Raw genomic sequence first — 23,068 nt, 5'->3', positions numbered from 1 at the left:
ATCTTGAAGGTCAACTAATCTAGCTCCCACCTGAGAGGAATCCCAGATAGATGGAAGGATAGAGAAAGAGATGGATGGAGAGATAGAGACGGATGGATAGAGAAAGAGATAGGTATATAGATACAGAGAGATGGATGGATAGAGATAAAAAGGGATGGATAAAAAGATAGATCATTTGTTGTTGTTCAGTCATATCTGACTCTTTGTGAACCCATTTGGGGTTTTCTTGGTAAAGATACTAGAGTGGTTTGCCATTTCCTTTTCTGGTTCATTTTACAGATGAGGAAACTGAGGCAAGCAGGGTTAAGTGACTTGCTCAGGGTCACACAACTAATAAGTGTCTGGGGCAGAGTTGGAATTCAGGAAGAGGAGTCTTCCTGAACCCAGGCCCTGAATTCCTATCTACTGTGCCACCTGGGTGCTCTAGATCAATTGTTACTTGCTTACTATGTGTCAGGTATTATGCTAAGCTCTGGGAATACAAGTATGGGTAAACCTGACAGTCCCTGCTCTCAAAAAGCTCTTCTAGAAGGGGAGGACAACATAGAAAGGGTACCTGGAAGGCAGGCTGTCCACAAGCCCAAGGCCTAGAGGCCTGGTTCTGGGCAAGAAGGTTAAAACTCACCTTTCAGAGCTCAAGGTGGTTCCAGGGGCAGAGCCCAAGATTTCTGTGGGCAGGAGGTAGAGATGGTCGTAGAATACAGGCAGCATGTTACAAAGATGTTTTTATAAATAACATCCCTGTCAAGTGACCATACAACCCTTACTGAAGACCTCCCCAGATGGGAACTCTGAATGCCTCAGGGCAGATCATTCCATCTGCGACTGGGGCTTTATTGGTATAAAGAGTTCCAGGTAAGGAGAGCCCCTTCACCAATGCTAACCAGCCTGCATACATCAGCAGCAGGACTCAGGGTCTTCCTGACTTTAAAATGGTTTCTGTCTCTACTAGACCATATACTTTCATTCCACTTTTAGGCAACTCTAATAGTAGGGAATTTTTTTCCCATTTTAAACTCAGATCTGCCATTCTAATTTTTACCCTTTGCTTCTAATTCTTACTCTGGGGCCAAGGTAACAAGATCAAGCCTTCTTTCAGAGCACCTGAGGATGGCCACTTCCACCTCAGCCCGTCTCCAGGCTAGCCATCCCCAGTTCCTTAAGCCGACCCTCTTGTGTGTTCCATCCCCTCCCCATCCTGACTATTGGTGAACTTCCTAAACAGTAGATAGAGTTCAGGACTTGACTCAGTACTCCAGATTTAGGGTGACCAGGACAGGAGGGCTCCTCAGGCCAGAGGTACCCTCAGAGGGTTCTTGGCCTCTGCTTTCTCCAGCCCTACAGCTTCCTCTTTGCCCTATTTCTCAGTGATTACTCAGTAAAGTAATCCCCAGCATTTACCTGAGTTGAAGTAAGAGAAGTCCTAGTGAGGGGGTGGGGGGGCAGAGTTTGGTTTGTTAGAGGAAACCTTGGGGAGCAGGTCCTGGGCTTCAGCTACCCCTAGGGCTGTTCCCTGCCACCCTGGCCACCCCAATCAATTAATCAATCAATTATTTATTAAGCACCTACATGTGCCAAGCCATCTCTCTGAGCATCAGTATGGCCCCTTTACTCCTGCCATGAGGGGGTGCAGGGACCAGAAAACTCTCAGACTTCTTTAGAGCTCATTTCAAAGACTTTTATTTTCCCAGAAGTTTTCCATGCTTTAGGGTGTGACCCTGTGACCACTAGGGCTACCTCACTCCACCTCCATTGTCTGCACAGTCTCCTCAATCATCTCCAACACGAGAGGCATCACAGTCTCCTTCATTACGGCTGTAGTACCCTTTGGATAGTCATACTTGCCCTGCCTAAGAAGTAGGGGATGGGGCAGACAATGTATTGTCATGTCCTTTCTGCTCTCCCCAGTATGTTTCTCCCCATCCCTCCAGCCCGTCCTTGATCTCTTCTTTCCCACCACCACACACTCTCCCCCTGCCTGGTACCTGACTCCTCACCTCTTAGAGAGAGCAGCTGGGGTGCTCACTGCCCTCTGGATCTTGGTGCCAGCCTGGGTGATCACACACACATCCACATTGCTTCCTGAGCCCAGGTCTTCCAGGATCCCAGCAGTTACTGCCTCTACCACCAGCTGCTGGCCTTCCTCCAGCTGGGAGATAGATGGGAGGGGACAGCCAGAGGTGGGAAAGGAGAATTGAGGTGAAGGAGTGAGTATAGAAATAAAGGGATTGAGAGGAGAAGGGATAGGCAGTCAATGAGGGGACATAGAAGCAGGAAGGAAGAAGGTGAGTGGAGGTGATGAGGGGACAGAGATGAAGGAAGAGAAGAGGCATTGAATGGACATAGAGGTGAAGATGGCAAAGGGGGACAGTGAGGGAGCAGAGAGATGAAGGGGATGGAAGAAGGGAAGAGAGTATGAACAGAGCAGAAGAAAGTGAGGGGGACAGAGAAGGGGTGAGGAAAGGGATCATCCGTCCCAGTCTGCCCCCTTCCCCCATATCCACCCATCCATTCCTCCTTGCATCTCCCATTCCTCCTCTGATCTTTCTCCCTAGGTTTCATTCTTGTGTTCTCTTCAGGAAGGTGATCTGCCTTTTTCCCACCAAGCCTCTTAAGGCACTATGATCTCTCCAGCCCAGCCTACCCCAAGTGTGGACAAAGTCCTTTTATTTAATGAGGCTGCCTCTCTCATAGGGTTCTGAGGAAAGGGCTTTGCCAATCTCAAGCACTTTAGGCACATTGGCGGTTGCATCGAGATAAGACCTTTCACCAGTATAATAATAATAATAAAAAAAAAAAAAAGACCTTCTGAATTTCTCACTGGGAAACCAAGGTCAAACCAAACCAGAACAAAAAGGCCCTGAAGGTATGAGTGTCTGGGTGCAGAATCTCAGAGGCCCTGTGCCTGCCCTTCACTCTGCCTTGGTGGGGGCTGGGGGCTCTCTCTACCCTTGAATGAAGCAGGGTTTCTTCACCTGTTCTGCACTCTCATCTGCTTCTCTACACCTCGCACCCATTGAACCTAGCTCTGCCCCTGGGAGCAAGCAGGCCCTATGGAACCCCTCCCCCCAAAAAATCCCTATAGTCCATCTACAGTGTGCCCACTCTCTCCTGTCTAAAGGGGAACACACATACTCTAAGATTGGCAGAGTGTTTTATAAGCCTTCTATCTTCAGAGCAGGCTGCCTTCTCTTCCCATTTCTAAGCTGTCCTGGGCTTTCCCACTATCCAGCCCCCTAATGCGTTCTCATTTCCTGGCCAAGGAAGCGTCTACCTTTCAGCTCATTTACAGAGCAGGGGAGGTGGTGGATGGATCCAGGGAATGTGCTGCAGCTTCTTCCCATATCCCCCAGGTTCTCAGTCAGGCCCAGGGACTTGTCTTTGATGGGTTTGCAATAAGAAAAACATTCCCCACACATAGTACAGATAGCACCAAGCGTTCCCCATGGTAAAGGAAGCTGGTTTCAGCACAGCAGTGGGTAGAGAGGAATGAGAGGACTGGAGGGAGCTGTGGGGGTGAGGATGAGGATGGGGAAGGGAACTCTCACCGTCATATTTGGTTTGAAGCGATCCTCTAGCACAGAAATGGCAGGTCCCTGTCCAGAGCCTTTTGGAAGATGAGGGAGGAGAGTACTGGTGAGCAATGCTAGGTCTTAGGCAGCCTCCCTCAGCTTTCTTCCCCTTCCACAGTCCCTCAAGGCATACCTCCTGTCCTGTCTGCTGCCACATACACAAAGGACTGGGAGGGCTATTATTGGGGTGGGGGTGAGGGGGTGGAGTTGGGTAAATACCCTTAGGGATATTTGGTCTCAGAGGTCTCTAATAATAATACCTAGTATTTATATGGCACTTTAGAGTTTACAAAGTACACAGTATTTCACTTGGATCCTCACATCAACCCTGGGAAATAGGGTGCTATTAATTAACCCATTTTATAGATGAAGAAACCAAGACTGAGGCTGGGCTAGGGTCACACAGCTAGTAAGAAAAGGATTTGAACTCAGTTCTTCCTGACTCCAAGGCTAGCTGCCATGGAACAGTGGAACAGATTTAGAATGAATGCAAAGAAACCCTTCCCAACAATTATCGGCATCCTGTCTAAGGAAGCAAAGTGGAAAGAGTATTAGGTTGAGGTTGGAGGCCCTGGATTTGAATCCTGACTATGTACTTCCTATGTGACCTTGGGCCAATTACCTAAACTCTTTGAACCTCAGTTTTCTCATTATAAAATCGGGGTATGGACTAGATGGCCTCTGGGTGTTTTCTAACTGAGATCTGGGGGTAGGGGGAGGTCTGATTAGGACTCACCCATGGCAGTGAAGAGGAGGTGACTGTAGGAGCCATGGGGATGCACACTGTAGAGATGGGGGCCTGTGACATCCACTCCCCCTACAATCAGGGAGGCCCCAATATGGCCCTGGTAGCTGTAGGGAAAAATCTCATCATGTCTTCTCCCCATGCCCAGGTTCCCCAGACCAGCCCTATTTGCCTCCAGCTCTTGCCTCCCACCCCATTTATCTTCCTGCCCCCATCCCAAGTATTCCTTCTATTTGCTTCCTTCTCACACCTCCCAAATCTCTTCTTAACCTTCCCTCCCCAAACTCCCACGGCACCGGAAGAGCATCTGGCGAAGCATTCGTGAGACAGTGGCCACGCGTGGCTTCCGGCCGGTGGACAGAGCGTGGAGTTCCATGTTGGACGCCATTATTTGCGTGGTCATCTCTGCATCTGCTGCCACACCTGCCCCACAGCAGCTGAGGGGAGAGTGAGCATTAGAGAAAGAGACTTGTAGGGGAGGTCGAGCTAAACAAGGATTGTGGTGGTCTGGGAGTGAAGCCTGAAGCGAAAGGCCAGCTAGTATGGATTATGGAAAGAGCCCTGGGTTTGGAGCCAGACAGCTAGGTTTTTGATTTTGTTTTTTGAATCTCTGCTTTGCCAATAGCTCATTTCCTCCCCTGTGGACTCAGTTTCCCCATTTGTAAAATGAGAGGGCTGGCTAATTATGGCTCCCTCCAGCTCTGATTCCTTATGTACTAAGGAGGAGGGAGCTGGAGATGAAGAGGGGAGACACCCGGCTGGGGGGGGGGGGTGACTCACTAGATGTTGGGGGCGATGAAGTGGATTTTTTCACAGTTCTTGTCGGCCACAACTGAATCATTGGTGGCCCTGGTGTCTGACGCAAGGATGACTCCCTCCTACAAAAGAGAGGTCAGGGCTTAGTTCCAGCCCTCAGTACCCTACTGGCACCATCTCTATACTTCCCCCAAAATCAATTCCCCTCACAGCCATCCCCCCCCCAGCCCCCAGCTGATGTGTCCCTCTCATTCCCGCCCCATCTCCCAGCCCCACTTCACCTGAAACACAAGGCCAGCGATGGTGGTGCCAGTTTTACGGGCATGGGGGGCACGGAGTCCTTTTAGGGAAGACTCCAGAAATGCATTTCTGAGGTGTGGGGAAAGGAAGAGAAGACCCCTTGGAGCCAGGAACCACACTAGAGGGGTCTCTCTAACTCCTTGAACATATGCCCTTTCTATCCAGTTTAGGATTCTTCATGGCTTCCCTCCTTCCCCCTGCCCACAGGAACTTTCATCTAAGAATTGCATCAACCTCTCAAGATTCCCCCACCCCTCTGCCACCTAGCCAAGTTTCACTTTTCCTTTCCCAGAAATTCAAAGCAACATACCCGAAGTCTTCAGAGAGGGGATCAGGGACGACACGATCCCTTCCCTTCCCAGTCCTGGACCAGGTCCCCAAACTTGGCCTGGCTTCCTCTTACCTCTGGCAGTTTTCGAAGGAGAAGCCCCCCTGGGGCTCCCAGGATGAGTGCAGCATGGTCTGAGCTGGGTGGACGTGAGGCGGACAGCTGGGGAAGAGCTCCAGGCTCAGCAGGTGTGCCAAAGAGGAGGCTGGAAAGGTTGGGGAGATCAGGAAGGGGCAAGGAGGTGCTGGGGTCGAGAGGCTCCTGCAGGACAGCGAGGGGATTGTGCACGACTAATGTGGACACTTCCTTCTCTTATAACTTCAGCTTTCACTTTCACCTTGACTGCTGAAGGAGGAGGGGCTGGGACAGTTGAGGGGTGGAAGAAGGTGTGGAGCAGGGAGGCTGCCTGAGCTCTAAAGGAGTGTCCTTCCCTCCCACCTATCCCTCCCCCATGTCCCATCCCAGCATGGGGACCCCATCCCTAGAAGCACCGAAGGCAGGATCTGCCTGCTTCTTATTCACCTCTGCTACCATTACTGAGTTCGGGGTGAGGCGGGGTGTGTGGGGGGCTGGAGGAGCCCCTCTTGGGATGGGTGACCCTGGGAGGGTGTCTCTGCCCCTCTTCAGTTATCTTAATGACTCATAAAGTGACTTTAGGAGAAGTAATTTTGCCTCTCTTTGACACAGTTTCCTTATCTGAAATGAGGGGTTGAAATTGGTCTCTGAGGTCCCTTCCACCTCAGGCGATCTACGATTCTTATCCTGTCCAAAGGTTCCATCCCCTTCCCCTCCTTGCCTTCTTCTCCATCGGGCATAGATGTTGGTCCTACGTATAATGAAGTTGAATCCAGGAGTCAGGATGGAAACAGCGTATATTCCCACAGGGACAGAAAGCATAGAGAGTGACGAGCTAGTTACCTCCCGCTCAGGAGACATGTCACGGGGGACATCAGTTGGTTTCAGATTGTTCAAACTGAGATGCCTCACCCAGACCCATCCTGGTAAAAATCTAACAACTTGTGTGTATATATATATGTATATATATGGCACATTTAGGTTTGCAAAAGGAGGTAGATGCTATTATTACCTCCACTTTACAGGGGAGGAAACTGAGGTAGGCAGAAGTTACATGATTTGTCTAGGGTCATACAGCTAGTAACCAAGGGGACATTTGAACTCAGGTCTTCCTGAAGCCAAGTCCATTGCTTATCCACTGGATATGTCACCTAGCTGTCTCTTGTTGGGAAGAATCTCCTATGCCATTTGAGAGAATAAAAATCTCTAAGGGTAAGTGACCTACCCCTTTCTCCATCTCTCTCTCTCTCTGTCTCTGTCTCTCTCTCTCTGTCTCTGTCTCTCTCTTTCTGTCTCTCTTTCTCCCCTCCTCTCCTCCTCTCTCCCTTTTCTCTAACTCTCTGACTTTCCCCCCACCACTATGGACATGCCCAGATGTCCACTAACCTGAGGAAAAGCTTTATTATCCCCTCAAATTGTTGGCCTGACTCATCCACCTGTCTCAGCTAACTCCTACAAAAAGTTGTCTGTACTTTTTGTCTTTAATATTCCATTACAATCACACTACCTTACTTTTTACCCCCTTTGCTGTCTAGCTTCCTGTGGTACCAATTAATGGAAACCTCTTTCTCCAAGGTTCCTAACAACCTCTTAACTGATAAATCAGACGACCTTTACTTATTCTGTTTTTTAAAAAACTGTTACCTTTGTGACACCCTTACCCAAAGTAGGCTCATGTAGTTTCCTGAAGGATGACACAAGGGTGAGGCTTACATTAGGGAGACATGGCTTGGCAGGGGAAGCTCAGATGAGAATTGGGTTCCAGAGAAAGTGAGATTTCTTAAATGGCTAATGGGAGACCCTAGAGCTTCAGGCCTGTAAAGAAAACTGCCCCAGGGGCGGTCAGGTGGCTCAGCGAGTAAGAGCATGGCTCCAGTGTTGGGATGACCTGGAGATCGAATCCCGGGCTCAGACACTCAGCACCACACCCAGAAATAACTGGCTGTGTAACCTTGAGCAAGTTACCTAATTGCTTTAAAAAAAAAAAAAAAGAAAACTGCCCCCACCCCCAATATGAAAACCACTTTGTAATATAGTTTGAAAACTGGAACTGCTGGGACACCATCCTTCACAATTTTAAAAATTAATTCCCTTGATATTCTTGACCTTTTGTTCTTCCTGATGAATTTTGTTATTGTTTTTTTTCTGGTTCTATACAACAATTCTTTGGTAGTTTGATTGGTATAGCACTGAATAAGTAAATTAATTTAGGTAGAATTGTTATTTTTATTATATTGGCTCAGTCCACCCATGAGCAATGAATATTTCTCCAATTGTTTATATTTGTCTTTTTTTTTTTTTAAGCAATCGGGGTTAAGTAACTTGCTCAAGGTTACATGGCCAGTTATTTCTGGGTGTGGTGCTACGTATCTGAGCCCGGATTTGATCCCCAGGTCATCCTGACACTGGAGCTGATGCTCTTACTTGCTGAGCCCCCTGGCCGCCCCTATATTTGTCTTTATTTGTATAAAAAGTGTTTTGTAATTGTGTTCATATAGAACATTGTCTTGGCAAGTAGATTCCCAAGTATTTTACAATGTCTGTAGTTATTTTAAATGGAATTGTTCTATCTCTTCCTGCTGGGTTTTGTTGATAATATGTAAACATGCTAATGACTTATATGGGTTTATTTTATATTCTGCAACCTTGCTAAAGTTGGTAATTGTTTCAACTAGTTTTTTAGTTGCTTCTCTAGGGTTCTCTAAGTATAGTATCATATCATCTACAAAGAGTGATAGTTTTGTTTCCTCATTGCCTATTTTTATTCCTTTAATTTCTTTTTCTTGTTTTATTGCTATAGCTAATATTTCTTTTTTTTCTTTTTGGAGGGCAATTGGGGTTAAGTGACTTGCCCAAGGTCACATGGCTAGTAATTATGTCAAGTGTCTGAAGCCAGATTTGAACTCAGGTCCTCCTGACTCCAGGGCCAGTGCTCTATTCACTGTGTCATCTAGCCACCCCTATGGCTAATATTTCTAATACAATATTTAATAATAGGGGGTATTTTTGCCTTACCCCTAATCTTACCAGGAAGACTTTTAGCTTATCCCATTACAGATAATGCTTATTCTTCATTTTAGATAGATACTTATTATTATTTTGAAAAAGACTCCACTTATTCCTACACTTTTTATAATTTTTAATAAGAATAGGTATTGTATTTTGTAAAAAAAAAAAAGTATAATTATTTTTAAAATGAAATGAACAGAACCAGGTGAATAGTTTATACAGTAACAGCAATAATATAAAGATAATCAACTGTGAAAGTCTTAGTAACTCTGACCAACCATAATTCCAAAGAATTCATGATTAAACATGCTATCTACTTCCAGACTGAGAGTTGATACACTCTGAGTGTAGATGGAAACATATATTCTTTACCTTCCTTCTTAAGATCTTGGACATAGTTAACGTAAGAATTAGTTTTGCACAATTATGTACATTTATAATGGGTCTTATTTTTCTTGACTTCTCAATAGATGAGGTCAAAGAGAGGAGAGAGAAAGAATTCAGAACTGAAAATAAAATAAAATTGAATTTTTAAAATGTGTGATGAAGTGTCCTAGAAATAAGGCAGGGGTGGAGAAGTAGGCTATGAGCCTGGTTTTTAGAATTTAGAAAGGAGGGAGAATGTCTTGGGGATTGGGAGATAATGGTTATCAGTATCTTGACTGGGTAATACATTTTGATTGCACAAACTTCAAAAATGAAGAGGTTCCTTGAGTGACTGTAATAGAGAGAGGATCTGGAAGTAGCAATTGGGAGTAAGGAATATTCTGATTCCTTACCATGACCAGTGAGTCTGGGGTAAGGAAGAAAGTGAAGCCAGTACTGGAAGGATGGGTCAGAGATGCAGGGACATCCAGAAAGAGCCATCTCAGGGAGAGCTAGGAGATGGCGAGAGAAAAAGTTTAAGATGAAAGGAAGTTTGTGAATCGTGGACAAAAATTCCATAGAGGGCATGGTGGAAGGGGTGAGCAGATTTGGAGTTGGACATTGGGAGGTTATGGTTGAAGCAGAGGGAACTGTTGTTTGTCCTTTGTTCTCGAAGAGGACCATGACATCAGAAAAGTGATGCCATGACTTGCAGGTGAATTGAATTTAAGTGAGGCAGGAATGTGAAAAGTCACTAGTCTCCCCCTCTCCTCCGGAGCCATCTGAGTCCAGTGACAAGACATAGATTGGGACGACTGGAGATGGCCCCGGATACAGTGGGAGGAGTTGGCCTTTTTAAATTAAGGTCTTTCCCAGGTCTCAGTTTGTCTGAGGCAATACCCATTCAATGATTAAGGTTAGGTAAGAAATGAGGAAAAAATGGCCTCTTTTACCTACTCAGGAAAAAAAATCGATCTGGGAGAGGACTTTTTTGCCCCATGTAGTTTCATTTATGATTTCTTGAAATGCAGCACTAGAAAACCAGGCTTTGGTGAAGACCATTGGGATTCAAACGGAGCTATTTAACCATGCCTTAAACCCAAATCACTCTGGCTCTCACTGATTGACCAACAATAGGTCCCATCCAAGCCTGGCTTGGTGATTGTTTGGGCTTTGATAGTTCAGAGTGAGGATGGGAATGAGGGCCCAGATAATTGAGGGTTGTGGAGGAAGTTTGTTCTTATGAAACTGGTGGCTCAAAATCACAGGGATGGAGGTCTTCAGTGTAGAAAGCTGCAGAAAACTCTAGAGGAATGAGGTCTCAGAAAAAAAAAGTCACTAGGTCTAGAAATTGAATGTTGTGGCCAGCCTTTATAACATGCATTTCTAATCATGTGGTTGGGGTAGTTTTACATATATAAATGCATTTATCATGTCATATTATGTTTCATAGATACACTTGTGTCTTATCTCTCTATGACTATAAAAACCACAGGGATGCTTTCCTGTCTAAACTTTATATCTCTCCTTCATCCCCCATTGCCTATCACAGGGCTCTGCACACAATACATGCTTAATAAATGTTTATTATCGTTCTCTTCCTCCCACTTCCAGAGAGTCAGACTCTTCTTCCTCCCTAGTCACTCCAGAGCTGGCCTTCAAAGAAGAGGTTTTTATTCTTGTTGTCTGATGTCTCCTCAATCCCAGGCAGGGCTGTAGACCCAAAGTCAGGAGCAGAGCCAAGTTTTGGAGGGATGTGGTGCCGTCTGCCCTTTTGGCCACCTGGAGCAGACTACTCACCCCCCATATGTGGTCTGTGACCTTTTTTGTTTTTAGGGGTTGAGGCCAAGTGGGAGTCCTTGGCGGGGGCAGGGTCTGGGTGGGAGTCCTTGGCGGGGGCAGGGTCTGGGTGGGAGTCCTTGGTGGGGGCAGGGTCTGGGTGGGAGTCCTTGGTGGAGGCAGGGTCTGGGTGGGAGTCCTTGGTGGCTTTCGTTCGATAGGTACCCAAGAGGATGGAGTTGATGTAGTCCAGTGTCTGGTTGTTGAAGACCATGTTGAGATGCTGCAAGCCAGGGACTGGGAACACGTGGACTGGCTGGGGCTGCTGGTCATGCCAGCGAGCACAGAGCTCCATGCTACGCGTGGCCACAGTGTCATCACCATCTTCATAGAGAACGGACACGGGGTCATTGTAAGGGAAGCCTTCGTCATAGATGTAGGTGTGGGGGGTTGGCAGCCCCACCCCGTAGAGGCAGTAGACCTCCACGCCTGGTGCAGGTAGCCCCGCCAGCAGGTCGCGTGTTTGTAGCCACATGTACCAGCCGTCTTCAAAGTGCAGGTCTGCAAAAAAGCGCTCAAAGTTCTGAAAGGTGTAATTTACTTTAGGTGTGGAGAAGAAGACGTGGTCCTCAGGCCACGCGAGGCGGGAGGGAAACATCCACGGCGAGGCAGTGGCCCTCCGCTGCTCCTCTCCAAGTTTGATGTTTGACATGACTGGGATGCCCTGGTGGTCACCTGTGAACAGAGTACGGAGTGAGGGACTCAGGGCCCATCCCAGAATTCAGTGCTATACCTGCCAAGGACCGCAAACCCAGCCCCCGTCACTCACTACCTCCAAACCCAATCCATGCCTCTGATCCCAGGTATGACTCCAGATCCCACCCACACTCTGCTTCAACCACACACAAATCCATGGACCCCAAATCCCAGCTTCGAACCCTGACCTTCTCCCTAAACTACCAGATGGGTCACAGCCTTGCTCAGGCTTGAGCACAGACCTCAAATTGCTTCAGACTCTGTCTTCTGCCTTTTCTTTGTATCTTCAGTGTTTGTCACATGGTTGGTACTTGTAAAATGTTTCCTGACCACCTGGCCCTTAGCATACCTCAGGCTCAGGCACAGGCTTGGACATGAGATGCTGACCCAGACCCTGAACTTGACCTGACTCAGAACAGAGCCCTGGGACTCTGACACTCCTATTTTCCCTCACTGTCAGACTCAACACCTGTCTCTTTTTTGTGTCCCTCCAGTGCCCCTCCCCTGCTAAGAGTCCTGGGAGGGGTTCAGGAGGCAAATCTCCAATGGTGTCACAGACATAAGGGGACTCCAGAAAATCTCCATCCACTCCTAAAAGGATTATATCTGCTATACATATATGTACATATGTACATCAGGATGTGTTTCTGTGCATCCATGGGAATCGGTATATACATATGTATGACCTGTATAGGAGGGATATGTGGCTGGGGGCTGGTTGTGTGTTTTGGTAAGAGGGGTTGGCTCTGTATCTGAGGGGATCTGTAGGTGTCCCAGAGGTGTCTCTGAGGATTTTTATGTGTATGCATTTCTGTCTTTCCCTGGGTCTCAGTGGCTGATGTCCTTACCAGAAGCTAGGACCTTCATGGATTTGATAGAGCCAGCCCAGGGGGCTCCCAGTGCAATGAAGCCGTCGATGTATCGGTCCTTCCAGGCCTGAGGCTGATTCAGAAGGAAGTAGAGCAGATGGAGATTGCCCAAGCTGTGTCCGATGAGGAAAACGGGCTTCCCGTAGGTGGTGTACATCTCTTCTACTAGCCCTGCTAGCTTCTTAAAGTATTCTTCCTGCTGGGCTGGGGCCAGAGAGGTGTGAGACCCCAGCCCGGACCCCTTGCTCCGGGCTTCCATCCCTGCCCAATGCCTTCTCCCTACAACCCCAGCCCTACTCACTGGGGTCCAGTCTCCAGTCATAAGGTGCAGCCCGAACTGTCTCATCCCGCACATAGCCATTGTTGACGAGATTTTGCACTAGTGTGTGCATATAGCCTTCATTGGGGTGGAGATACAGGATAGAGGGTTAATTACAGTTCTAGGGGTATGCAGGACCCCTTGAGCAGAACCCACAGGGTGTTTGTTGCCTCACCTCCCCCTTCCAACCCAACCTCCAGAATATGGGTTTTCTGGGACTCTTTCTCTCCAAGGGGACTAGGATTTGGGTGACAAGCATCATGGAGTTCCTTCCAGGCTTTCACGGAATCAGCCTGGGCCCCCAGCCTTACATCTGCTTACCTGCCAGTTTGTTGGGGTCCAGATACTCCACAGAGAAGGTTTTGCCAAAGCCCGGGACCCGGATCTGCACACCCGGGGCATTGGACATTTGTCCTGTGGTCCTGTTGTAGACCACCCTGCAGAGTCAAGAAGGAGGCTCAGCCTCCAGAGAGCGAGTGTGTGTGTGCGTGTGTGTGTGCGTGTTTGTGTATGTGTGTGTGTGTATGTGTTGGCATGACTCTGGGTGTGAGGTAGATGCATGCAGGTATTCCAAGGTAGGATGTGCGTGCATGTGTGCAGAGAGGAGGGAAGCGCATGTAGGTGTGGATGACCACGGGGTGGTGTGGTCAGCACACCTGGTCATTCACAGGCTGGGCTGGCCCGCCTCCGGGGTGACCTGGGCTGCTGTACTGGATGTGTTCCACTCAGACACGGCCTGAGGAGAGTCCTACTTTGGGGTCACTTCCTCTCTACAAGGAAGGTGGCAACCTCTCAGTGGATCTAATGGATCTAATGAACCAACAGATGTCAGTGTGCCAAGCTTAAAGTGTGTTTGAGTGTGGGGAGGGGCCTGGGGGGGGGGTTGGGGAGCTTGGTGTGGGGAGGGGCTGAGTGTGCGTCTGGGGCCCACCTAGTGTTGTCAATCCAACAGTCTACCCCGAGGGGCAGGAACATGTTGAGGTCGAACCAGATGGTGAAGAAGTCGTCCGTCTTTCGGTAGCACAGCCAATTGACCACATCTGGCTTGTCCAGCTTGGCCTCCAGTTGGTTCCCCAAGCAGCCAGGCACTATGGGTAGGAGGGCTCTTACCCTCACACATCACCCCCCACCCCCCTTGCTCTCCCCCTTGTGGGAGGAGGAGGTGGACATTGTAACACTATACCCTGGGCTCCCACCAGGAAGTGGGGGCGGGAGGGAGGGGGGAGACTGTCCCTGACCCCCACCTAGGACAGAGATAGACAAACACAAACATCCCTTTTCTTCCCTCCAGGGCCGGCCTCAGCCAAAGTCCAGGATGGAGCAAACAGTCTCAGCAGGGCCCGGGACAAGAAGCCACCAGAGATTATGAGGTGACGTGTGGATCAGTGGGGTTTGGGGTGGGAGGGGAAGAGGAGACCCAGGTCCGCCCCCCTCCCCAGCCAGGACTCCCTCCCTTTGTCCCTGCCCACGGCCCCAGGGGACGTCCTTTCCCGTTCCCTCATGCCACAAGCTGGGCCATTGGGTTAGGAGTGGGCTGGAAAAGCAGACGCTGCTTTGCAGAGCTAGAGCGCCGATTCTACCCGCTAGGCTGAGCCCCTCACCCAGCTCCCTGCCCCCTCCTTCCCCAGGCCCTCACCCTCTGTGGCCCAGGTGGGAGGGGTGGGGCCGGGGGCAGCCTTACCAAGCACCACAGGTCTCGTGTGGTTGTTGAGGGCAGCCTTGGGGGTGAAGCTTGGGGGAAAGAGGACGTTGAGAAGCCAGAAGGAGCTGACCGAGGGGGACAGGAGGAGGAAGCCCAGGAGGGAGCAGCGGCAGTCCAGCCGTCCCAGGAGCCCCATGCTTCCCGTGCCTGGAGCAAACACAGGCCAGGGCTGGGCTCCTTATCAGTGGAGGGGTTGTGGGTGGCAGGGGGAGGGACTGGAGGAGGGCAGCTGCTGGAGGAACCCCGAGGACCTGGGCGTGGGGCATGGGAAGGCTTGGGAAGGCTTGGGACTTGGTGTTCTGGGGGCAGTGGGAGGGGACTGGGGACATGAGGAGGGAGGGAGCTGGGGGAGGCTGGGAAAATGTGGGAAAACTGACCAGGGCACTGACCTTGGGACCTTCCCTAGGTATTCAGACACACTGAAGCCAGCAAACCAGCACAGCCAGCCGGGACTCAGCCCTTGTCATTTGTGATGGCACAAAGAGGGCCAGTAGAGCGCTGCCCTCAGTCAGGAAGATTCGATTTCAAATTCCTCCTCAGAGGCTTAACTAGCTATGCGTCCCCGTCCCCGGGTAAATCACCTAACCACTCAGCCTAGGCGTCCTCCTCTGTAACAGGCTGCTCTTAGTAATGGGACAGGATGACTCGGTGCCCTCATCCCTGCTGTGCGAGCAGGCTCCTTCCAGGGGAGCGTGGGTTCAAATTCCCCCTCAGATCACTTACGACTCGGGCAAGGCACGATCTCTAAGCACCGCGGCTTCTTCCTCTAAAAAGTGAGACTGGCCTGAGATGTCCTCAGATCCTTGTAGAGAATGATGACGAAGATGATGGCGGCCAACATCCACACAGCGCCAGTCCTGTGCTAAGCTTCCTTGATCTGCCCAACCACCCTGAGAGGTTTTTGTTGCTGTTGAGCATACGCCACATGCTTCCCAGATCTTGGATCACTATGAAATGTGAGCCACTATTACTTTCAGTCCAAGACCTTATGATCCTTAGGAATCTAGTCCAAGTCTGTACTTTCCCGTTAAAAAAAATCTCCCCAAGGGCCCAAAAGAGTTCTAGTAAGTAGCACTCACTAAATTGCTTCCTGATTAACTGGAGCGTGCTACCTCTTACTTTGCATTTGGGGGTTTTTGTTTGTGCTGGGTGTTTTTTTTTGGGGGGGGAGGCAAGTGGGGTGAAGTGACTTGCCCAAGGTCACACAGCTAGTAGGTGTCTGAGGTCACATTTGAACTTGGGTCCTCCTGACTCTAGGGCTGGTGCCTACCCACCGTTCCACCTGGTTGCCCCTGCATTTGTTTTTAATCTAATTTTTATTAGCATCTTTTACAATGAAATCTCAGGTCCAGTCCTTATTTCTTTTGTTTTTACATCACTTCCATTTCTGAACATGTTTCTCTTCCTTCTGCCCAGTGAGCCATACTTTATGACAAAGGTTAAAAAGGAGAAAAAAGCAGTTCAGTATGTGTGTATGCAACATTATATACCTGTAGTTCCCCACCTCTGCAAAGATAAATGTGTCTAAAACCAACTGCATCTGAAGGTGTATGCACCCTCATGTACCCATAATTCCTCACCTTTGCAAAGATGGGAGTTGTGCTTAAAACCAACAGCATTTGAAAGTATATACAACATGTATAACCTATATCAAATTACTTGCCATCTTGCAGAGGGGGAAGGGAGGGAGGGAGGGAGAAAAATCTGGAACTCAAAATCTTGTTAAAATGTTTAAAATTATCTTCACAGGTAACTGGAAAAAAATAAAATACTATTTACTAAAAAATGAAAAAATAACTGGAGGAATGAATATTCAGTGCTCATGGCTATGCCATGACATCATAAAAATGACAATAAGAGTATGCAACATTACATACCCGTAGTTCCTCACCTCTACAAAGATGGGAGGTGTGTTTTTTCAGCTCTTATCCAGAGCCAAAGCTTGGATCATTATAATTACACACCGTCATGTTTCACTTTTTCCAGCAAAGTGGATAGAACACTGTATCTGGGGTCAGGGAGCCCTGAGTTCCAATCCCATCTCAGATCCTTACTAGCAGTGTGAGCCTGGGAAAGTCTACTTCAGTTTCTTCTTTAAAATAGGGATAATAACAGCAGGGCTGCTGAGGATCAAATGAGAAAATATCTGTAAAGTACTTGGCAACCCTTACAATGCCATAGAAATACTAACAATTGTTGTTGTTACATTGTCGTTGTTAACAGCTATTGTGTATGTTGTGTTCTGGGTTCTGCCTCCTTTGCTCTCCACCTTCTCTGAAACTTTCACTTTAATTGTTTCAAACAGTTCAAGAATGCTGCATTACATTCATGTAACCCAGCTGGTTTGGCCATTCCAAGGAACATTTCACTTTTAGTGAAGGAAAGGACTGTGTCTGGCAGGTACCTCAGAGGGAGGGAGGTGTATCTACAAGGGAGGGGTGAAGAGAGCACAGGGGCAGCTAGGTAGCATAATGGATCCCTGGCCTCAGGAGGTCCTGAGTTCAAATCAGACCTCAAACACTAACTGTGTGACCCTCGTAAGTCACTTCACCCTGACTGCCTCCAAATTAAAAAAAAAAAAGTTTGCAGGGCATAGTGGACAGAATGCACGATTTGAGGCAGAGGATCTGGATTCAAATCCCAGCATTCTTACCACCTGTAGTACCCTGGACAATTTACTTTCCTATAAAATTAGGCAGCTGTTTCTGACGGTTTTTTAAAGTTCTGTCTCTAGAGCTGGTCCCCAGGGAAGACTCTCCCAAAACAGGAAGGGGAAGTGAAACATTTCCACCCACTCAACAACTGGCCTGGATTCCAGCGAAGGAGCCAGAACCAACCCAGGGATCAACAAAAGGCAAGGTCAGAGAGGGGGCTGGGCTGGGGCAGAGCCAAGTCTGATGACCTCACAGCTGTTTTTGAGACTGGCCTGTCTCCATCTGGATACTCCCTCCCTCCCTCAGCAAAAGAAGGAAAAAAAGCCAGGTCCAGAAGGTGGGAGTAGAAGTCAGTAAACAAGGTTTTATTGGGAAAACAAACAAATAACCAGCCAAACTCACAGGGACCTTTTTCTGCTTTGCCCACTTTTGTTTCCTGGGCAATGTCTGCATTCCCCAGGCTGGCAGGTGAGAAGGAAGGGCCGGGGTGCCCAGCGGGGGCCTCCCTGGCACAGCCCGGCAGCTTCCTGGGGGCAGGGATGTGCCCATGGTCAGGGGAGCAACCTCCCCATCCCCCCAAGCATCTTTCTGCTCTCTTGCTCCCTGGCAACCTTCTTGACCAATAAATACACAAATAAATAGGGCGCGGTCCCCAGCAGGCCACGGCCACCTGCTAACATAATCGTCATCTCTCTTAGCTTCATTGATTCCCGTCTCTGTTGCTGGTGGGCCTGGCGGCCCAGCCGGACTGCCTCTGCAACACCCTCCCCGCTGCCTAGTGGGTCCAGGGAGTCAGGAAGAAGGGGGCAGGGAAGGGGCCTGGGGATCGGCCTTCAAGGCCTGACCCCAGATCTCAAAGCAAAGCTTCCAAGAGTGTTTCTGGGAATGGCCTTCCCCATGGCCCCTCCCTCACTAACATACTGCACCGAGCCCTCGTCTACAAGGGGTTAAGTTTCAAAGTCGGACACCGTGGGTACAGGGTGAAACTGGGAGGTGAGGAGTGTGGGAGGGGCTGGGACCCTGGGGGATGCCCAGCTCTCACCCTCAGCCCCGTGGAGGGGAACGAGAAGGGATGGGGCAGGAAGGGAAGCAGGAACTGTGGCTGTCCGTTTGGCACAGGAGTGTCTGTCGCTGGCCAGAGAGGCCCCGGTGGGGGCCCCAGCTCAGGAGTAGATGGTGATGACCTCACGGCCCCCACCCCTCACCAGCAGCACCCGCTCCAGACCTTCCGTCAGCACTTCCAGGAACTCCATGTCTGAGTGGGAGTCAAGGGCCATACCCGGGCCGTCGCAGACCCTCCAGACCCTCTTCATCTTCTTGTGAAGATGGAGGCGGCACTTTCCCTGCCGTGAAGCCCCCTGTGGTTCTGTCAGTACTGCTTACAAGGTGCTAATCACATCAATAATTAGATTGGCTAACACCTCATGTGCACATGACCCATCTCTCCATCTACACTGTCAGCTTCTAGAGGGTTATGATGGTGGTAGAGCAGAAAAAGCGCGTGGCTTCCAATCAGGAGATCCCAGCTCTGACGCCAAATCACTTAATCTCTCTGATCCTCAGTTTCTCCATCTGTAGAATGGGGGTAGTAACACCTGTGATTCCTACCTCTGGACATCTGGTGTAACAGATGGGATTTACACTGACTGAGGTGGGCACTGAGCACAGGGTGATAAAAGCTGGCAGAACACCCAGGATAACTCCCCTCAAGACCTGAGCTGTCAGCCTGTAGCTCTGCCTCTTGGCTCCATCACCAGCCAGAGAGGACAGTGGTCAGCGTCCCCAAGGACAGCCTCCCACTGGAGCCAAGAGAGAAGGCTTTGATGGGAGCCCCGAGGGACCCAAACCCTGCAAAAGCCCCAGGCCACCCCCAAGAAACTCATCCCCAAAGGATACAGTTCTCGTCTCCATCGCTGTTTTTGGGTGGACCAGGCATGTTCAGAAGGACAAGCCGGGCATCATGGGAGCGATTGACAATGACCTCATTCAGTTTGACAGCAGTGTGCATCCTTCGGACATTCGACTGATCTCTGTGAAGGAGTTAGGTCAGAGGACCAGGGTCAGGCACAGCTGCTAGGGGACCAAATATGAGACAGTGCCAAGTACAGAAGGGTCCTCTGCCTGCACCTTGTGGGCCACAATGGCACTCCAGCTCCTGGTGGTCTGCTCTCCATCCATCTCTCCACACCCTGCCACCCCTCCAACCACACTGAGTCACAGGCTCTCCCAGCAAGGAGACCTCTCAGGCCACCTGGTCCAAGCCATGCCCGACAAGACTCCCCTCTCCGCCAACAGTCAACAAGGGGTCATCTTTTTTGTTTTTTCTCCTCTCTCTCCCTCTTCTTTCCTCTCTTCTCTTTCCCTTCCCGTCCTTCTCTCCCTCCCTCTTCTTTCCTCTCCTCTCTTTCCCTTCTGGTCCTTCTCTCCCTCCCTCTTCATTCCTCTCCTCTTTCCCTTCCTGTCCTCTCCCTCCCTCTTTCCCTTCCCCTCCTTCCTTCTCTTCTCTCTCCCCTTCCTAGAACCTCTTAACATCATGCCTTAATTTACCTCTTTGCAGCTTCCACCCATGGCCCCTAATTTTGCCATCATGTCTAATCCCTTTCCCAAGGGCCAGCCCTTTGAATACTTGAACAGAGGGACTGTGTCCCCATTACTTCTTTCTCTTTTCTCCAGACTAGCTCCTTGGACCCACCTTTATGCCCTGTGGACTTAAGTTCCTTTGCTGTCCTGGCTGCCCTCAGCTGGGCCTTCTCCAGCTTATCTGATGCAGACCTACACTGCTCCTCTGCCCTTACACATTTCCCACTAGACACAGGCCTCCACACTCTCATATGCCATAGCCATCCCCTCCTCTCTGCTCCCCCCCACGACCTCCAGTCTCTACATGCCCCCTCCTTTCCCCTGCATACACACAGTACAAAGATATGCAAGGACTCAAACACCGTCCATGGGACCTTGCTTGTTACACCCTGTTAGTCATGACCTTCCCTCCAAGACTGCAGGGAATTCTGCCTGCACCTCTCTAATCCACTAACCATGTAAATGCTGTGTTTGTGTCGTAATCCCCCCATGACGGGGAGTCTTATTTAAACTCTGTACCTTCCCTTTGCCCAGCACAGTGTTCTACATGTACCAGGCACTTTAAATAAAGAAATGAATGAACGTGCTTATACCACGGGCCTTCCCCCTGCCTCCCCACATTCACCTACACACCCTCCTCCCACTCTCTTCTCCATACACCTTCCCTGAACACCCCCAATATACCGCCCACCCCCCATCCAACATGCAGTCTCCTGTGTAGGACCAGCAATCCTGGGATCCTTGCTGGGCAAACCAGCAAGATGGGAGCAGTGCCTTCGCAGCTTCAGCCCTAGGCCAGCTATGGTACCAGGTGACTGCTCTCACAGGGCACCAGCTGTGCACACTGTGTATGCCAGCCAGACTGAACGTGCGTGTGCGTGTATACGTGTGCTGTGTGTGCGTGTGTGGGGAAGGCTTTGGGGTGGGGCTGCACCTTCACAGCTCTGTATCCTGCACTCACGGTTTGATGCTGATCAGCTCTCGGAAGTTTTCTAGGGTGTTGCCCCGGTTTCTCTTCTCGGCTTCGTGCTTGTCCCTGGTCCAGGTCATCTGCACCTTCTCAGGCCTGGCTTCCCTCTCATCCTCTTCATCTGAGTACAGGCTCTCGAGTCGGATTATGGAGTGCCGATCCTTGACCAGCTGTGCCTGGGGGAGCACACAGATCCAGGCACCCAGGAAGGGTGTGGATGGGACCGGACAAGGAAGCAGAGAATAGGGTCTGGCAGGGAGGGCTCTGGCTCTCAAGCTTCTAGCTCAATCATCCACCATTTGTCTGGTGAGGAAAATCCCCCCAGGAGCCTGCTCAGATATAAAAGAGGGAGCTCAAAGGAGCAGGAGGCTAGGTGAGTTCTGCAGGCCAGACCCCAGACCCTTGGTCCCTCATGATAATAACTCCCATCTCTACAGTGCTTTCAGGTTTGCAAACCATAGCGTTTTCCTCACGTTATCCCACTCTATAGGACAGAACACGGAGGCTTAGAGAGGAAGGCACACCTTTACCCAGGTCTGCCCTCACTCCAGCTCCAGCATTCTCTCTCCTATGCCTCTAAAGCCTGGAGGAGGCTAAACACTGGGTTAAGCAGGCCAACGGGTCAGTTCTGGGCTTGGCCTGGCCTTGACCTGACCCAAAGGATTCCTATGGAGGCCCCTGGAACCTCATTCCAAAGCAGCAGAGGAGAGAGGAGCCCCTGCTACCCTCCCCCTGCAGGGAAGCCCCACCCTGGAGGCCACCTGGAGGCTTCCTACCTCCCTTTCCCTCTCAGTCTTGGTCAGCCTCATCTGTCTGAGCATCTGCGACCTCTGTTCCATCATCAGCGTCCGCTCGTAGGTGTATGCGGAGATGTCGCTGTTGTGCTGGGGGGAGAGCAGAGTGCAGGTGGCTGTGGGCCTATGGTGGCGGCCGTGGCATGGCGACCATGGCAGCCACGGGGCAGGTGTGTGGCTCTTACCATCTCCACGACTTCCACCTCTGCTTCAATGCGCAAGTGATACAGGAAAGTGGCCAGGTCCTTCTTCATCTGGATGCTGTTGTCATCCATCTGGGCCACGGTGAAGATCCTCATGCGGCACTTGCGCCAGACCTAGGGGAGCGGGCTGGGGTTAGCAGCTGGGCTGACTCAGGGCCCTCCCACGTCCCTGGGGGCCGGGCACCTTGTGCTGCTTCAGAAGGAAGGGCAGCAGCATGAGCATGCCGCCGTCGTGGACGATCCACCAGACATCGATGTTGCCTTCGTTGTAGCGCTCATGGTTGCTGGGGTAGAAGGAGACGTTCTTGGGCACCAGCAGCGCCAGGTGGGCAGCCGTGGTACAGCGCACAGTGTCTACAAGACAAAGACATGCCAGGTGACGCAGGGCAGGGCCCGGTGCCTCCAGTCTTAGCCAAAGGAGCTTCCTTTGCAAGCACCCCCTCCCAGCTGTAGACAGAACCACACTTGGCCAGAGACGTGGCTTCTTAGGCCTCTAGGAAAGCCTGGCACTGGAGAATAGGGTGGGAAAAATCTCTCTTTACGGTTCTCCCATATCCTCTCTTGTAGCCTGCTCCTTCTTCCTACTGACTCGTACCTATCCTCTATAATCCCATGGCACTCATTCTGACCCAAGTGTAAGGCACAGCTTCTTCAACATCCAACGGGATGCCTATCGAATAGGGAAGTGGGAGACGGGACCTGGGCACAAAGCTTGCCAGGTGCCTCTCAAATGATAACATGCAGGTAACTTACCTACGCTTCTATTTCCTAAGGCCAAGCCTGCAGGAGACCCGAAGCTACTGGGTTTTATCAGCTACCCATATGTTCCCACCAATCCCAACAGTGCAGGGGCGTCGGTTTAGGAAGCCCCCATGTGATGGAAGCTGACCTGTGTGGGGGACATACCTATGAAGGTTTTCCAGGCCCGGGGGTCTTCACTCTGCCTCCAGCCATAAGGCCATCCCAGCACCACGGAGTTGTGTTTCATGCCCCCCAGGCCACAGGACTGGATGAGGTGGGCCAAGCCTTCTCTCACTTTACTTGTTACCACCACCTGGCAGAAGCCCTTCACCTTCTCAATCTCAATCATGTTCTTAATTGTCTGAAAACAATAGGTCATGGTCAAATGGGTCAGAAGGGCCATAGCGAGTTGGGGGATTTTCTATCAGCAATGTGTGAGCTCTCCTCAGGGGGTCCTGGGGGGGGGGGTCACCCAGAGCCCACCCACTGTGTTGTCCTTGGATCCTGCCACCTAGTCTGTACATCTCCTGTACACACCTGCATATTTACA

At 50.2% G+C, this 23,068-nt stretch overlaps 3 protein-coding genes and 2 long non-coding RNA genes across 8 annotated transcripts in view; 2 read left to right on the top strand and 3 right to left on the bottom strand.

Annotated features, from left to right (window-relative positions):
• Positions 1–1,664: 1,664 nt before the first annotated feature.
• Positions 1,665–6,041, bottom strand: PSMB10 (proteasome 20S subunit beta 10). Its single transcript, XM_069085703.1, has 8 exons — positions 5,777–6,041; positions 5,355–5,442; positions 5,098–5,195; positions 4,614–4,754; positions 4,309–4,424; positions 3,549–3,607; positions 1,998–2,149; positions 1,665–1,850 (listed from the first exon to the last, which is right to left on the bottom strand). Exons 1-8 carry the CDS (start codon positions 5,830–5,832, stop codon positions 1,739–1,741), a joined length of 822 nt encoding a protein of 273 aa, XP_068941804.1. The 5' UTR covers positions 5,833–6,041; the 3' UTR covers positions 1,665–1,738.
• Positions 6,042–6,166: 125 nt separating this feature from the next.
• LOC138159399 (uncharacterized) lies at positions 6,167–12,629 on the top strand. Of its 2 annotated transcripts, XR_011167893.1 has the most exons (5): positions 6,167–6,988; positions 10,859–10,963; positions 11,152–11,342; positions 11,537–11,793; positions 12,519–12,629. It is a non-coding gene; the product is annotated as an uncharacterized lncRNA (long non-coding RNA). The 2 variants fall into 2 exon arrangements; XR_011167892.1 differs by having other exon boundaries at positions 11,152–11,793.
• Positions 8,901–15,434, bottom strand: LCAT (lecithin-cholesterol acyltransferase). The gene is made up of 7 exons (XM_069085699.1): positions 15,300–15,434; positions 14,556–14,723; positions 13,806–13,962; positions 13,196–13,311; positions 12,857–12,952; positions 12,535–12,759; positions 8,901–11,665 (listed from the first exon to the last, which is right to left on the bottom strand). Exons 2-7 carry the CDS (start codon positions 14,710–14,712, stop codon positions 10,944–10,946), a joined length of 1,473 nt encoding a protein of 490 aa, XP_068941800.1. The 5' UTR covers positions 14,713–14,723; positions 15,300–15,434; the 3' UTR covers positions 8,901–10,943.
• On the top strand, positions 13,845–19,759 carry LOC138159398 (uncharacterized). 2 transcript variants are annotated; one of them, XR_011167891.1, is made up of 6 exons: positions 13,845–13,968; positions 14,166–14,244; positions 14,983–15,532; positions 16,882–16,976; positions 17,299–17,435; positions 18,350–19,759. It is a non-coding gene; the product is annotated as an uncharacterized lncRNA (long non-coding RNA). The 2 variants fall into 2 exon arrangements; XR_011167890.1 differs by lacking the exon at positions 13,845–13,968 and having other exon boundaries at positions 14,126–14,244.
• SLC12A4 (solute carrier family 12 member 4) overlaps positions 17,575–23,068 on the bottom strand; it is a 60,699-nt gene continuing 55,205 nt past the window's right edge. For both annotated transcript variants that reach the window (XM_069085698.1, XM_069085696.1), the window contains 7 exons: positions 22,684–22,879; positions 21,962–22,131; positions 21,760–21,891; positions 21,557–21,664; positions 20,772–20,956; positions 19,127–19,260; positions 17,575–18,485 (listed from right to left, as the gene is read on the bottom strand). In XM_069085698.1, the coding sequence (XP_068941799.1) occupies positions 18,394–18,485; positions 19,127–19,260; positions 20,772–20,956; positions 21,557–21,664; positions 21,760–21,891; positions 21,962–22,131; positions 22,684–22,879 (1,017 nt within the window). In that variant the 3' untranslated portion in view covers positions 17,575–18,393. The remainder of the gene's footprint in view (positions 18,486–19,126; positions 19,261–20,771; positions 20,957–21,556; positions 21,665–21,759; positions 21,892–21,961; positions 22,132–22,683; positions 22,880–23,068) is intronic.

The sequence above is a fragment of the Petaurus breviceps genome, unplaced genomic scaffold (genome assembly GCF_028583685.1).
Source record: "Petaurus breviceps papuanus isolate PSGF00001 unplaced genomic scaffold, PetGlider_PUasm1.0 176, whole genome shotgun sequence".
Lineage (NCBI taxonomy): Eukaryota > Metazoa > Chordata > Mammalia > Diprotodontia > Petauridae > Petaurus > Petaurus breviceps.
Note: the sequence above shows the minus strand (reverse complement) of the source record. Positions and strands in the feature narration are given on the sequence as shown.

Coding starts and splice junctions, on each gene's coding strand:
- LCAT (XM_069085699.1), bottom strand. CDS start 14,712: ATGGGGCTCCTGGGACGGCTGGACTGCCGCTGCTCCCTCCTGGGCTTC. Junction 12,953..13,195: donor GGACCCCAACAAACTGGCAG/GTAAGCAGATGT, acceptor ACCCCAATGAAG/GCTATATGCACACACTAGTG. Junction 11,666..12,534: donor CATGAAGGTCCTAGCTTCTG/GTAAGGACATCA, acceptor CTCTGTTCACAG/GTGACCACCAGGGCATCCCA.
- PSMB10 (XM_069085703.1), bottom strand. CDS start 5,832: ATGCTGCACTCATCCTGGGAGCCCCAGGGGGGCTTCTCCTTCGAAAAC. Junction 4,755..5,097: donor TTCATCGCCCCCAACATCTA/GTGAGTCACCCC, acceptor CTCTCCCCTCAG/CTGCTGTGGGGCAGGTGTGG. Junction 3,608..4,308: donor CCTCCTCTTCACTGCCATGG/GTGAGTCCTAAT, acceptor ATCTTCCAAAAG/GCTCTGGACAGGGACCTGCC.